This window comes from Plutella xylostella, chromosome 19 (assembly GCF_932276165.1).
Source record: "Plutella xylostella chromosome 19, ilPluXylo3.1, whole genome shotgun sequence".
Taxonomy (NCBI): domain Eukaryota; kingdom Metazoa; phylum Arthropoda; class Insecta; order Lepidoptera; family Plutellidae; genus Plutella; species Plutella xylostella.
The window spans coordinates 4796107-4813220 of NC_063999.1; the positions used below are offsets into that span (position 1 = coordinate 4796107).

The window sequence follows — 17114 nt, forward strand, 5'->3', positions numbered from 1 at the left end:
GTTGGTTAATACTAAAAATAAAAAAACACAAAAGGAACTTTGCCCGTAGTCAGGATCGAACCAGAGTTAATCGTGGATGAGTTTATAATAAAATAAAAAACACAAAAGGAAACTTTGCTCGAGGTGAGGATCGAACCCGAGTTCAGTTATTACTAGTCGAGCCATCTACGATTACACCCGAGAGGGACTTATGTGTTGAAGCGAATTCAGCCTTCTTATGCCGCGGTGTGATGTCGCATCACCGTGGGTTTCTTGGATGACGAGAGTATTTTAATAAAAATCACTCAAGAAGGGAATCTCATCAGTCATCAGCCACTGATCTTCTTTATAATATAAAGGGCGTTGCGATAGGCTGCAATAAAACACAAATGCTAAGTACCGAAATTACGTAGTCAACTGATTCAAAGCTACGGTGATTTCTTATGGTTTAAAACTTACCCCGTGACAGCAAATAATCACACTAAACTTAACAATGTCCAATATCCCAGATAATGGCCGATATATCACGTAAATTACAAATTATCGCACAACGTAACTTTATCGTGTCCGTTCACATTTATTTCTCCACTTAAACTCAACCTACCCGCCACTTGGCAGAATGGAATGTCTAGTCTAATTATTGATTTCAAATGTGACCACTAGCGCCATCTCTTGACGCCCACGGTTCACTACATATTATTTATATAATAATAACCTTATGTAATAGGCGATATTTCAAGCGGAGGCAACCGAAACATGGACCCCTCCATTTTTAAATGTAGCTCGAGTTGAAGAAAGAAGTAGAAGAAGAAAGTAAAAGAAGAGAAACGCCAATTGGCCATTTGTTGTTGTGTTGAGATAGTATGGGCAGCAGAGGACGCTTATGTATAAATATTCTGACGTGATGAAAGAATATTTTATCCTCTATATCCATAAAGTTGGCAACCCTGTAGACTTGATATCCATTTTCCATACCAACTGAGACTGATGAGCCCAAACTTTCGCTTGATGAGATAATTCCTGCTCTTTCACCTTATAATTATTCAAAAAATCATTTACATTCATACCGACAGGTATGTAACCTGTGTTTCAATTTACTGATGAGGTTTAGAGAGAGTTATTGAAACATTATTAATTGGGAGACTATTATTATTATAGGTTTTCTGATTACCTTCATAGGTAGGGTAGGTATATACATACATTCAAAATTGTTTACAATAACGGTTTATAGTACTTTAAAACTTAAAGGCGTAAAATAACAACCCAAAGTACTTAAGGTTGGTAAGTGCCATTTGCAATTTGCATGGAACCCTAGGTACCATTATATTCGCACGCTGTTTAAATTCACATAAGTACCTATGTAATATATACAAGACTATTATGTATAACGACGGATACGCGTTCACGTCATCTCACGACTCATCGCAGAGAAAGAATCATCCTGTGCGTGACAAATTTTCACACGAGAGTCTCGCTTCTTACTGCAATGCTTAGATTAACAAAAACATGCGGTGGACAAGATGGTGTATCACATACAAAAACAAAGCTTAAAACTGTCCGCACTGCCGAACCGTTTTAAGTTGAACCTATATAATGACAACCATTGTATGAATGAATAAAGTCACAAATCATGTAACCGAACTAATTCAAAATAAGAGTTCAGTGGTACAAAAGGGGTGTTATTTGTCGAGACGTTTCCTTTGCACTGACACTCCATCTAGTTCGTATATTGTGAATCTAAGCTGTGCAATCATCGATACCCGAGAACCGATTGCATCGATTCGAGATGATTACGCTGAATTGTTGATATTTGACGGACGGATATCCTGATTGGATCAGCCGATGCATGCGCACTCTAATAGCACCCTTCGTGTTTTTAACTGGCATGAGTAGTATATTATACTCCAAGTACATAGCTATGTACTTCAGCCGTGTAACTGTAACACAGGAATAATTATTGTTGTTAGGTTAGGAGAGCTGGTGTGTTTACTACAGAGGAAAATACTAGTTTATTATAAGTATAATAGGATACTCCTGAGCCTGAGCTGTATGCTGACCCAGATATCGCTAAGGATATCGTCAGAGCCACTATAAAATGCATAGCAGTGTATTGAAATTTGATTGTACCTAATACAATATTGAACGATGTGGTTAGTGGTGATAGGTAGGTACTGTGATGTGCGCCGGACGTACGGTTCCACATGATGGTCGCACAACTGTGTTCGTGGCATGAGAATCTGGCTTCAGGAAGGTGATGCATCACTCGAGAAGGCTCATTTCGTGCAATTGACCCGTGCCTACCCCGTAATGGAGTATATAGGTGTGAGTTTTTCTCTGTATGTGTGTGTGTGTAATAGTTTGAATTCACTTTCATCGAATAGTTAAATAATAAATACAGCATTTATGCAAATACAGGATTCTCCGACGATTCCACTTAAATACAAGAATTTCAAGTAAATTAAAAAGCTTTTAGCCGTGAGCAGCGCTATAAACGTTTCCCTTTTCGCATATTATTCGTCTAATAACATGTCGTTGCTAATATAAGCATCTAGTTACTTCAACTAGCACATTAATGGGTATCGCAGTTGCCTAGTAGTGCCAAGGTTCACGTCCTCCAAAATTCTAACTATGGCAGGTCAAACAAAAATGCTGTATAATTTACAATAGCTTTTATTTTTTACAGTTTTTAATTTAAAAAGTTATTTTGTCGTGTTTATATTAAAAAGTTCTGACCATCATTACTTCTCATCACTGCTTCGCATAATTGAATATTTATTGGTATTCATTCATTTCTTCTTTTTTGGTAATTTTCCTATTCTGTATAAACCGTATAGTGCTTAGTCAAAGGCTGTTGTTGGTAGATCACTTTCAACTTTTATTTTCATTCCAGCATGTGACCTTCCACCATGATATGGACATATTTTACAAGATGTTCATGTTCAAAATACTTTAAAAAAACATGTGGGTCAGACAAATGGTATTTTACCCAATCATGACTGGTTCATTCTTTCTGTTGATTGCCTGCTTATTAATTAGGTTTTATGGTCAATTTATAATAAGCTGGTTATATTTTAACTTGCTAATTTTAACACAAATCTCAATACCTTGATTTCATCACATTGTTAACTATGTATAGGTTTGTTTTTTGAAGTTACATGTTTTCTGAACGAGTTTATATAGGTATCTAATTCATATTTATTGCGTGAATTATATCATTATGTAACTGCAACGTTATAAATAAGAAGTATGAGTGACAAATGACTGACCATACATACAACAAAGCTCGATCAATTATAAAGTTCTAAACTACTTACTGCCAATAATGGAGCTTTGTTACTCAGTAATCTCAGCATCATCCGTGCCTTACATCAGATGGAATTTGTTTAATAAATCCAGTGTCTAGTTAGTGTCACGATAGATTAATGCTCAGAAAAAAGTTTGGACAGATTTTAAAGCGTTGATTTCGACTCATTAGCATAACATTAGGTAAAATTATGAGAGACAATGACAGTGATTTAGGTAGATCTATTAGAAATTTATCATAAGTTAGATCTTATATTTTAAAATATTTAATTTATCTTAAGAACGGAGAAAATGTTACTTTATCACTTCTAAAATTAAATATGTAGGATTTGGGTGAATACACTGCTTATATGAACGTTAAGTAAGTAGTACTTACTTAACGTTCATATAAGCAGTACTTACTAAGTACATATATATATTACTAAAATGAGTTCCGGAATAGGTTATTAAATTATACCTAATAGTAACGGAACAAGGGGGGCGGTGGGGGCGGAGCGGGGGCGGGAACTGAACACGAATAGACACTGACCTTTACAATATGCTTCATAGAAAAGGTTAATTCGAAAGTAGAAACGTCACTTTTGACAGTCAGTAGCCGTTGCTAGAATGTAAAAATTAACGCCCCTTGGGACCCGTAGGTACAATCTAATACGCTACGGTATAAACAAAAGTCTTAACACTACATTCTAAAGAGATGAATTAAAAAAAATCTATCGGTGTTTATATGTATATTTTTAAGAGTTGAAATTTTGAAATACCAAGGTTGTTGGTTTTTACAAAACACTATATGCATAGACTAAAATACCAATATATTCACTCACTCGCAATGATAAAGTTTCACCTGAAATTGACGATTCCATAATGTCACTGGAACTTTTTCATTACGAGTGAGTGTAGTAGGTAGGTGTAAGTACTTAATATTTATTTATTTTATTTATTTTACTATATTAGGAAAACTTAACTAATTTATTTTGTAGATAACAATGTCAGGGTAGCTTATGTTTCACAAGTTTCCACCTCTAGGTAGATTAGTTAGGTAGTATAGAGAGAGTTAACTAAAGCTATAATTAGACTTAATCTAAAAAATACACATAACTTTATAACAAATAGAGGGAGTTAAATTATAAAACAAAAAACAAAGACTTACAAAGAAATCAAACTAAATTAAACTAACTAGGTTTATGAGAACCAAAGTAGTCAGAAACCAGCTCATTGGAAATAGATCCTATGCTATTGATAAAAATGTCTAAGTCACTGTGGTCACGCAATATATTATTTAAAAGATTAGGTACACGCCAGAAGAAAGAGTTCTGCCTGTAGTTACTTGATACAAGTGGGACATAGAACAAAGACGGCTGACGAATTTGCTTGGTTGGAGTGAAAAATTTAATTAAGGAAAGCAACTCAGGGCTGTCTACTAAGCCGTGAATAATTTTTAAAAAGAATATGATATCAGCTATTTGACGGCGGTTGGATAATGGAAGTAGGTGATGACGCTTGCAGCGATCATCATAGCTGGGATCAGCTATACCGGTCCTGTAGGACAAGTATCGTAAAAATCTTTTTTGTATTTTTTCGACCCTGTCAATGTATTCATGATACCTAGGATTCCACACTTGAGAGGCATACTCGAGTATGCTCCGAACGTATGCACAGTAAATTATTTTTATAGTTTTGATTTTAGTGAAATTCCTAGATATTCTAATTAGGAACCCCATCGATTTATTAGCCTTCGATATAAGTTGATCAATGTGATGATCAAATAAGAGTTTTTCATCATGAACAACTCCCAGATCTCTGACCTGATTGACCCTTATTAAATCGGTGTTTTTCAGCGAGTAACCAAACTGAAGCGGGTGGATTTTGCGAGTAAATGTGATCAGATAGCACTTGGAAACATTAAGATCCAATTTGTTGGCCAAGCAATAACTATCTAATCTACATAGATCAGACTGCAAGTCAGTTTGGTCGTCTGCGCTACAGATCCTCTTTGCAATCTTCATATCATCAGCAAAAAGGAAAAGTTGAGAGTGCTGAAAGCAAGATGTTATATCATTAATGAAGATTACAAAGAGGAGAGGCCCGAGAAGGGACCCCTGGGGAACTCCTGAGGATATTTCAGTAAACGAAGATAAAAATCCGTTTACAGCAACAGCCTGAGAACGTCGGGTAACGTAAGATGAAAACCAACGAAAAAGGTCGCCATGAATTCCCAACCTATGTAACTTGCACAAAAGTAAAGAGTGGTCTATTCTATCGAAAGCCTTACTGTAGTCAGTATAAATACAATCCACTTGACCACCTCCATCCATATTCCTCGTCAAAAACTCGTTAAATAACAGTAAATTTGATACTGTGGATCTACCACGCAGAAAACCGTGCTGATGAGTGGAAAAAGAGGATTTTAGAGAGGAGTAAACCTGGTCATACACTAGTTTCTCGAAGACCTTTGCAATAACGCATAATTTGGAAATGGGCCTATAATTCTCAACATTGGACTTGCTTCCTTTCTTATGAATCGGTGTAATAAAAGCCATTTTCCATAGACTAGGAACTGTTCCTTCACTCAGAGACCGTCTAAAGAGTAAAGTTAATGGTAAAACTAAGCTTGATGCACAGTTGGAAACAAAAGAAGGAGGAATATCGTCAGGTCCAGCCGAGACTGATATATCGAGAGTCTTTAATAGCTTGAGAAGTTTCAATTCAGAGACCTCGATGGAGCTTAGGGTATCTCTTGAGTTTACTGAGGAAAAGTCACAGCCGTGGTTATTAAAAATAGCATTAGTTGGAGGGAGAAAAGTGGAATTAAAGTAGTTGGAAAAGAGACTACATATTTTATCTGTGGACTCTACAGTTATCCCATTGTAAGACATAGCTGAAGGTAAAGATGACCCCTTATTCTTGGACTTAACATAAGTCCAGAAGGCCTTAGGGTTAATTGATATAGCCTCTTCTGCTCGCGCTACATAAGCTGTATAGCACTCTGTTTCCAACTTCATTGCACGTTCCTTTAACAGCGTATATGTGAGTAAGTCACTGAAGTTACCATAAACTCGATATTTTCTAAAAAACTTAGACTTTTCTTTTAAAATTTTAATAAGAGGCTTACTATACCAGGGAGGAAATTTTGATGGGGAGAATGCCTTGGAGGGTACAAATTTGAGGCGTATATTGTAAATTGACTGATAGAAAAAGTTTACTGCATCTTCTAGGGATCTAGAGACAATCTCAGTATTCCAATCGATTTCATTTAATTCAAAATTTATAGAGTCCCAGTCGGCACTATTATAAAAGAACTTAAGTCTAGGTTTAACCTCGGCCATCTTGGGTAGAGAGTAGGGCGCAGAAATTATTAGTGAGGGGTGGTGTGAATCTTCTTTAGTCAATGGGTCATCGCAGTGTGAAATATCCAATGGTAGGTCAGAAATAATTAAATCTAGTATTCGGTTGTTGGTATTCGGAACGTGGTTATATTGTGATAAAAGGCAAGCATTTAGTGTGTCCACAAAATTACGTTGACTGTCACCACATAGGTTAGACGGCTGCAGATCGAGACACTCATGATTTATAGACCAACCGATATTGCTTTGATTGAAGTCACCCAATATTATAAAATTGTCATCCGAGTTCTGAGTAGTAATTTCATAAAGGTTGTTGGTGAAAGTCGTTAGCTGAGCACTTGCTGTTGCTCCCATGGTGTCATCAATTATATAAACTGTGCATATATTAATTTTAGTTACCTCAGAGTGTTATTAGGTATATAGCCAGCTAATGCAGCAGTATCTGTTTGTGCCCTTGGCTGTGGAGACGATGGGGGTGTGGGGAGAAGAGGGCAGGGCCTTCTTAAGGGAAATCACCAGACGCTTGAGGAGTCGTGGTCTGGGATCTTCTTCCGGGGCACACCTGATGCAGAGGCTATCCCTGGCTGTGCAGCGTGGTAACGCTGCCAGTGTCATGGGTACCTTTGGGTCGGGTGTGGCTCGGAGGGGTATTTTTGATTAGTTAGTTATAATAAGTAAGTAGTAAGTATATTTGTAGGTATATTATAATTATTATTAATTTTTTTTGACGAAACTTCTAGTGGATATAATGCATGTTTGTGACTTATATGTTTTTAGTACTTAATTGTATTTACGGGACTAAAATATCATACTATTATGATAATAGAGCTCGCATTTATAATGTTCAACCGTCAAACTGTCACGTATAGAAGCTCCCGTATTCAATTGAATGATATTGTAAAGGTACACGTTCACATAATAGTATAGTTTATTAAATGCAAGCATGTAGAGTAGAGTTAGAACAAACCTGATGCCTGTTACTTAGGTTAGTTAGGTAAAATGTACAGTAGGCTAGACTAGTACTCAAATTGATAGATATTAGTATAAGTACTTAGATACGTAATCAAGAATATATTTTAAATTTAATTATCCACTTTCACAGGACATGTAGAATTATAAAAAGAAAGTAGACTAGCGGCATTTTTTGAAATATTTTAAAAACATGTAGGCTGTCGACACTAAGTCTAGGTATGCTAATTAATCTAGTCTAATCTATCCTATATTTGGTTAGTTATTAGGTATACCTATAGCATACCAAAAAATAAAAATGATACGACCGAAACAAAAAATATCCAATTGATTGGGTATGGAATCAACTGAATATGATAGTTGTGAAGTACCTATACAATGATTTGTTGTAATACATTAGAAAAATTTATAAGTACGTACACTATTAATAATACTTAGGTATTATATTATTATGTTTGGCCAACCAATTAAATGTAGCCAACTCATATATAAATGTGTCAAAAAGGACCTGGAATGAAAGTTAATTAATTTAAGAAGTACCTCTACATTTTTGCTTTCATTAAATTAAATACCTACAAGTAAAACTAAAACAACTCTGTATTTTTAAACTAGTCTAGCCCAAACAAGTTATTCTAGGCAACGGCAATGTGAACATAAATACGGTATTTTTATGGTATGTTTTAACTTGGTTTTATATTTCACGCGTATATTGCATTTTTTACATTCTATGCATTAAGTTTTTTTTTTGTGGAGTGACTGAGGAATCTGAGGATATGACAGTAGATAGGGTAAAATGGCGTGACATGACAAACAAAGCCGACCCTAAATAAGGATAAGGCAAGGAAGAAGAAGCATTATGTATATTTTTATTTTTTCAACATCAGTAGTACCTACTTAATTAACTAATACTATAATAACTACCTAACTGAATTAATTGAAACATGTATTCAGAATTGACCAAATAACTTCGGTAGGTTATATCGATGAGTTATCGGGTTCTATTATACAACACTACAACACCAAACGGAAAAGGCTAGTGTCTCCAATATTATACCTACTTGGGTTCCGCTCATCTGGCATAATCTTTATTGACCAAAACTCATTTCGCATAACTCGTATGGTCTAAACTTTTTTGGCCGAACCATCACTTTGCCAAGACTTATGTGGCATAAGGCTCGTTTCGTCTAAAACTCTTTAGGCACAATCTTTAAACACCTAAGTTTCGATTGCTCAAATTTATGTTCGTCTATACCTATGTATAATCTTGTTTCTCCTAACGTTATCTTAATAAATAATATATTAAGTATGTAGTAAATATACAAATTGTGGTATTTTTCTCCTACATCCCGAAAATCACGATATTGTATGATCAAAAAATCGAATGTTAACGACCAATATAATTATTACAAACCCCATGAGATCGAAACCTAAAAATAGGTGCTACGACGAGCAAAGCGAGGAGGAGCGTGTTAGGTGCACATGTTCATCAAAACCAAAGCGGAGCGCAGCGAAGCGGAGCGGAGCGTTTTCCAAACAGCGGAAACAATACAAGGCACCAGTTTGCGCTATGTAGGGAGACGCTCCGTCAAAGTTAAAGCCAAACGAATATTATTACTTTGTATAAACCTATGCCATAGCATTATTAGGCTATTCAAGATTTGGCCATACCATTATTAGGCTAAACAATGTTATGCGAAATAACTTTTTACTAAACGAGATTTATGCCATACGATTTTCGGCGTAACGAGACTTTGACCAAACGTTACTATGCAATACGAGATTAGGCAAAAAAATCTTATGCCAAAAAAGGTAGAACCTACCTACTTATATACACTCACGGGCAATGAAACAGTTCCTGTGAGAAAAGCACCAAATTAATCTTAAACGGAAAAAGCTAGCTTAATGACGCCTTCTGCAACATTGAAGTATATTTAACAGAGCATCAAGATATTGCCAACTAAAAACGTTTATACTTTGTTCAATTTTTTAATTAAATTGATTCTTTGAAAAAATAGGTGGTTGTTCGGTGTCGGAATTTGTGAGTGGAACTTTTTCATTGTCCGTGAGTGTAGCACATTTAACTGGGTGAAACTTTTTCAGTGCTCGCAAGTGTGTAATATTAAATTACACCTACTGACATAGTCATAGCATAATTTTGTAGGTAATCAATATTGTTAGTACTGTAACAAGTTAATCACATGTTTACTAATAGGTATTCAGTCAAAACAGTTGAACCGACTGACAGTAAACCTGTTTAGTAAATATTATGTACATACATATTAGTTATTCTATGTCCACAGTTTGATGCCTTCACGTTGTTAACGCTCCAAATAACATCTAACATACTTATACATAAGTCGTGTATAAATTGGTAATAATTATTTCGCAATTATAATCAGGACCATGTTAATAGGTACATTATAATATCATACCTACCTGGGGACTACAAAAAAGATTAATAACCAAAATCCAAACTTATTTCTCTACTTTTATCGGTTACACCCCGATATAAAAAACTTCACTAAATCAAAAAACATTGATAAATTATTTATGAAAAGGTGTTAATAGAACGAAAGCGGCTCATGACTATAATTTATCACTAACATTTAGTGTAGGTATCGTATACGTAACAGTACCACAGAAATATGTAAAAATTGATAGGCCGCGTAACGGACATTTGCATTTTTGTATCGGTTCAAATTAATCGATAAACTAGTTTATCCATGGGTCTTTAGTTATGGCGCTACCATACTGGCCCGACATTCGATCCGATCTTCTCAGTAACACGTGCCACGAAATAAACAGATTTAATCATAAAATATATTTAAGTTTACATACAAAAACATACGTAAAAAATATCTGTATCGTTTTATAATTGCGTAGCAAGCTGCGAATGAATTTGGAAGGAACTTTAAAAATTGAGAGGATTGCCCATTTTGTGAAAGGCGAGTTAATTTAACGACGCCAAATTTGTCCACCACAATACTGTGAAGGTTAAGTGGGAAATTGTTATTAAAATAATATTAATAATCAACTTTTTGTACATAGGTAATATATAAGACATAAGTACGTAATGTTTTGTACATATGTAACAGAAAAATGGCATAAATATACCTATGTAAGTACCTATACAATGTGTTGTTTTTCGAACCCGACAAACTTTAAGGGGGGATTCTACGAGTAATTTCATCGAGAAAAACCCCCCATATGTGGGGTCAAATCTCAATATTCTAGAATTGGCGGCCATTTTAAAGTTTAAGATAAACATTATTTGTGTTTTGTCAGAGTCAAATATTGGGCCATATTCATTTAAAATAAATGAAGTAAGTACCTATCTATCCTAACCAGGAACCGAATCCAGCAATCGTTCAAAATACAACAACGTTACAAACCGTCCGGTTTTCCATTTTTAACCGACTTCAAAAAAAGGAGGAGGTTCTCAATTCGTCGGGATCTTTTTTTTTTTTTTTATGTATTTTCACCGATTACTCCGCCGTTTATGAACCGATTTTGAAAATTCTTTTTTTTTGTATTGGGTTGAGCTTCCAGGTGGTCCCATTTTTTTTCAGAATTTTATCTCACCCCCAAGGGTGGGTAAAGGGGTAAAAACAGGGTATGAATTTCAATTTTGGGCACATATTAACCGATTCTAATGAAATTAAGAACGTAAATATAGTTCTTATAACAAAAAAATATGATGGTGACCTTGAGCTGATCTGATGATGGAAACGGAAGGCAGTCAGGGGAACTCCTCAACGGTATATAGCAACTACTTCGTGTTTAGGCTTGAATGATTCGTATTGATTAGTAGGACATTTTGGTATCCTTTGCACCTTACTTTTGATTGAAAATTATTACAAATTAACTAAAAACTATTAAATAAAATAATAATTAAAAAACCGACTTCAAAAAACCACTAAAATGTAAGAAATAATTTAAGGTTTACACAAATTCTACTCGTATGAGACAGTACAAATATACCTTAGCAGGAACTGTTCTTTTTTGAAGTTGGTGCCATATTTCTTCAGATTACTTTGTCACCGCACCAACATCAAAAAAGAACAGTTCCTGCTTAGGTATATTTGTACTGTCTCATACGAGTAGAATTTGTGTAAACCTTAAATTATTTCTTACATTTTAGTGGTTTTTTGAAGTCGGTTTTTTAATTTTTTAAATTATTATTTTATATTAAACACACTCAAAAACACCATGTAAGTCGTGTAACATACTCGTATCAAGTCGTCATGCGGATTATTAATGGTGAGGTCACGGGTTCAAATAAAATCCCGGCCTCAAAAAAGTCTTTTAAGTGTGATTACCTTTTTCGTTTCAAGAATTAGAATCACAATAAGAGTCTCCAATTGATTTTAATTTGTCTAGATAGCTTGATGCCTTTTCATATTGTCTAGCAAATATCACAGTAATTCCTATTTGAATTTTAACAATAGGTACAGTACGGCATTTTTGAATAGGCACCGATGTTCATATTCTATGCTACGTAAGAACCCAATTCCAACAGCAAATTCTGCTTTTTTGCATTGAGACATCAAAGAACATTTGCTCATGTAAACTCAGTATGAATATAAAATGTGACAGTAAAAAAAGTATAATAGCCATAGTTCAATTGGTGAAATTAAAATGTTGAATACATTGCACGTGAGTTGGTTACTGGCAAGTGGTGACCCCGGCTAACCGATGTAAAACGGTATTTTAGTTTTCATTAATCATAGATGATTCGTCGATTTCTGAAGGGCTTACTGACTAATACTGACAAAGTTAATGTGAATGGTCAGTGGCTAGCAGATAATCTGTGATGAAATTCTAAGGTGACTTACTGTAGAATCCGTTAAAATAAAATTAAGTAGTGTTAGGTATTTGTGAACCGTTCATTATCTAGGTAGGTACTTCCCTTTTTTTATTACGATTTTTGTGAAATAAATATTTAAGTTTCACTATAATAACATAGGCCTAAGTACAATCTCTCGTCACGGTGACAATAAAGCTTGCCCATACCCATAAGTACCATAGTCAATGCCCATACGAAGTGTTTAAGATAGTTTTTTTAATGAACTATAACAGCTATACTACTTTATTATACCGATGTAGGTATTTACGTGTTTTTTTTTAATTTTTGTAGTGGAATGGAAATTGTAGCTTACCTACGGACAGGCTTAGTCGTTTCGCCAAACTCAAACCCGGAACTTATTGTGAGTTTATGAAACCTTGGTAGGTATAATCCTCTAAAAAGATTCGTAATGCTATGATTATCCTACGACCCTTTCAAATCATCCATACTATAAATATAAGTACCTACTTACTTGTAAGTAGAACATGATAATTTTATGTCCCGCTTAATCCTTACGGAGTTTCATCTTTAACATAGGTACATATCACGAATACATACGTACCAAATCAAATGTAGGTGGTGTTGTGGGTCTCTTACAATTTTTTGAACACATAATACCTACCATTGTTTTAAAATACAATAATACTTCATTATACCTAGACAACCTCCCATCCCAACCACCACTTATACCTACCAGTGAAATCGAAAACGCGTAGGCAGGTTAGGTATCAGAATTTTAGAAGATCTCGCATGAATATTTAATATACAAATTGGAAAGTAGCCTGTTTGTATCTTTTTCTATGATATGGTTCTTTTATAAGTATTTTAAAGACGTTTCCGTGTTCCGAAATGAGGTAGGTGGTAATAATTTATCATTAGTTTCACAAACTGGTTGGGTCTCGCGATGATAGCTATAATGACGTGATATATTTTTTGGTTTGATTTCCCAACGAATATAAAGTTCATTTTACTACTTGTATAGTTTATAATCAGGATCCTAAAATTTATTTTGTACTTTTATTTCAGATAGGTTTATTTATACTTACTACCTAATATCTTTTAAAATATATATTAAGTATAAATATGCATAAAATATATATTATTAGGTATCTAAAGTAAGTATAAATCACTTTTTGTTACAGATTATGGCGGCAGAAGACAGCTAAACAGAAATAGGAAATTAAACGCAACGGAAACATCATGGCTGAAAAGGAAGTGTGACTGAAGATTTACGTTAATAAAGATGGCGCCACTGGTCTTTCTCATATTGGCGCTTGGCCTGGCGCGAGTTTCCACGGCCGGCGCAGAGATGGCGCTCACAAACATTACGAGATTTAATTTCGGCGGAGGAGATCTTTTCTCCATTCCTGGTAATTATTTACTTATTTCAGTTTGATAACCACCAAAAAAATATTATTATTATCGTTGTATTCGATATTCACCACTTTCTGTTTCATTGTTAAATCAATGGATTTCGGAACTAGTTTATTTGCATAATACACCAATTTATAGTGAATTGTCTGGCTAACTATTATTTTGACCGTGCGGGTCAAGTTCAAATTTTTACTTTCACTATCTATCCGTAGTCTGACCTCTGTCTTTATTTCACGGAAAAATATTCAATTTCTAAATTGAAATAATTATTTGAAAATAAACACAGCGCCTTGATCCTAACAATATGTCACATCGAACGTTTCGTAACATGGCTAAACTACAATTACAGGCACTGAATGCGGCATGACGCGGTGCATGGAGGTGTCCCACGGGACGGCGCTGTCCGCGATGGGGGCCGGGGACTGCGTGTGTCAGTGCCACGGAGACACCCCCGCCTTCAGGGAGGACCAGCGCGTCTGTGTCAACCATATTGATGGTGGGTATTTATTATGTGTGAGATAAGGGTGGGATAGTGTGCCAGCCTGTTTGAATAGCAACGGTACACAGTGGATTTGACCCCTAATATAATAATAAAGGGTGTTAAAGATACTTGAGGAAGCAGCCCTATTATAGGTAGGTACCATAGCCGTCTTAGTTACGGGAAATCATTTTTAGAGACTATCCGTCCAACGAATGGTAATAGAATCATGCGCACAATTCCGATGCCAAACTACTAAAATGTTTATTGTGAATTTGTAAATAATAAAAGAAAAAAAACTTCTTTTTTCAGAATGTCAAATGGCGAGTTTCGGAGGTGCAACAAAACCACAAATACCATTTGTCTTTCTTCCTTTGAAGGGACAAATAATTTACCCATCAAAGGAAATCATTTTTACTGGTGAGTTATAATAATAAAAAAGAAATAAAAAAATATTTTGATAAAGAAAAGAAAAATACAAAAAGACATTCCGATACCGGGAATCGAACCCGAGCCTCCTGGGTGAGAGCCAGGTATCCTAGCCACTAGACCATATCGGATTGTGTTCAAGTGACCGAAATAATGATATGTACTATAATGTAATGTTATTCACCAGATGTTGACGAAGCCATGTGCGTAGTAACAAGCGCACAATACTTGACGACCACCGGGTGGATGACCCTGCGTGACGTCATCGATAATGACGTGCCCTTTGGCCTTTACAGAGACGAGGGGAAAACGTTTTTGCAGGTACGGAATTAATTAGTTATACTGTCCAGAAGCTGTAGCAGTGCGTACAAGTATTTTAATATCATTATAATATTACTTTAGTTAGAAAGTAAATAATTGATAGTGGTAAAGAAGGTGTATGGTAGATTACAATTACCATACTGTACAGCAGCATAGATATACACTCCCGTGCAAAGAAACAGTTCCAATCACAAAAAGCCGACAGCCCGACACCAAACGACCACGATTTTTTCAAACATTAAATTTAAAATTTTAACAAATTAATGCCGATTAAAGTAGGTAAGTAACTACATAATATCCTGATGCTCTGAAAAATGTAGAACAGTTACTTCAATATTGCAGAAGGCGTTATTGAGCTAGCCTTTTTCGTAGTATTTCGGAGTAATTTGGTGTATTTCTTGGTGGAACCTTTTCATTGCCCGTGAGTGTAATATCATTGCATTAATTACTTACCAAGAAAAACTTACTGGACTGTACCTATAGTTACCAACCCACAAACGAACCTACATCCTTTTTTAAAGAAGTGTTAAAACGCAACCAGTCTTCGTTGATAAGCGAGATTGGATCTGAAGTTAAATTTGTACAGCCACGCATTCCTCACATTTAGATCACTCCACCACGATTATGCGGACGTTGTGTCGGTCCGTTTGTCACCACAGAGTTTGGGCTGACCGGCAGCCGACAGATTGCGTAAACGAGACAAATTGTTGAAACGATAAAACGGGATAAGAAGCTGAAATTTAAAAGGACTATACTTACATGGTTATACAACATTGAAAAAAACTTGAATTTATACAGGTACAGAAAAGGCTAATCCGGGATGTCCATTTTCAGTATAATTTTCAATATAATCGTCTTTTTACTAAAGTCATAATTATTGCAATATTCTGGTCACTCCTGTCCGAGCTGACCTCTTAACCCGCCAAGGCATAAGGTTGACTTTTGGGACACTGATAATGTGTACCTATAAGTACGATAGTTTCATACACACTACCTGAGCGGTCGGCCCGGTTTTTACGCTAGTAGGTAATAGTTATACAGGGGGTTGCAAAATGCCGTATACTAAGCCGAAAGGACATTCTGGACAACTTTTGTTCAGAATGACCCCTGAGTCACCGTCACCCCCTTTTGCAACACCCTGTATAAGTCAATACGACTCCAACCAACACCCCATATCTCCTCAGTGGCGCGGCTCTGCAGCTCTGCACTCGCGGCTGGAGGGGCGGCTGGTGGCGGCGCACGTGCTGTGCTCCGCGCACTCCCCCCCGCGCCTCGCCTCCTCTTGCGCTGCCTTCCGGGTCGCCGGGACATCGAGGAATGCTCTGCTTGGTAGGTACACTTGTCTATGTTCGGTGGTGGTAACCCTGGTCTCCACAATGGCGCGGCCTGGTCGCCGGGACTTCGAGGAATGATCTGCTTGGTAGGTACACTTGTCTATGTTCCGTGGGGGTAGCCCTGGTCTCCTCAGTGGCGCGGCCTCGTCGCCGGGACATCGAGGAATGCTCTGCTTGGTACGTTCACTTGTTTATGTTCTCTCTCTCTCTCTGTGGGGCGGCTGGTGGCGGCGCACGTGCTGTGCTCCGCGCACTCCCCCCCGCGCCTCGCCTCCTCCTGCGCTGCCTTTCGGGTCGCCGGGACATCGAGGAATGCTCTGCTTGGTACGTTCACTTGCTAGCCTCGTGCTAGCCATCTTGAACTTTTATGAAGAAGAGAGTGTGTAAGATACTCTTGCTTGACGAAATAAGAAATTTTAGGGAGATGTTATGCAATAGGTTCGTAAAATGCAATGTGTTAATAGTCATGGCAAGAGTAACCTCTTATTGTCAGTGTGGCCATGTAGGTAGCTCCGTAGTGTATTGATTGATTGCAATGCAGGTTTGGAGTATGCCCTGCTATAATAAAATCATAGCTGTTGTATCAGGTTTGGGGCTGATTGCTATAAATCAAATCCATGGCATAGAAAGCATTTGCAACTAGAAACTATAGAATCTCTAGTGTAAATTCATTTTAATGTGCCAAGACAAACCATTCCGGTTTAATGGCGCTGTCTGCCTATATATGCCTGTTTTTATAA

The 17114-nt window shown here is 36.3% G+C and overlaps 1 protein-coding gene and 1 non-coding gene across 2 annotated transcripts in view; one reads left to right on the top strand and one right to left on the bottom strand.

Moving 5' to 3' along the window:
* LOC105388452 overlaps window positions 1-17114 on the top strand; it is a 35713-nt gene that overhangs the window by 13455 nt on the left and 5144 nt on the right. Inside the window, exons 2-6 of the mRNA XM_038106277.2 lie at window positions 13581-13808; window positions 14162-14308; window positions 14603-14710; window positions 14907-15040; window positions 16225-16369. Of these exons, the coding sequence (XP_037962205.2) occupies window positions 13682-13808; window positions 14162-14308; window positions 14603-14710; window positions 14907-15040; window positions 16225-16369 (661 nt within the window). The 5' untranslated portion in view covers window positions 13581-13681. The remainder of the gene's footprint in view (window positions 1-13580; window positions 13809-14161; window positions 14309-14602; window positions 14711-14906; window positions 15041-16224; window positions 16370-17114) is intronic.
* On the bottom strand, window positions 14779-14850 carry Trnae-cuc. The gene has a single exon. It is a non-coding gene; the product is annotated as a tRNA-Glu (tRNA).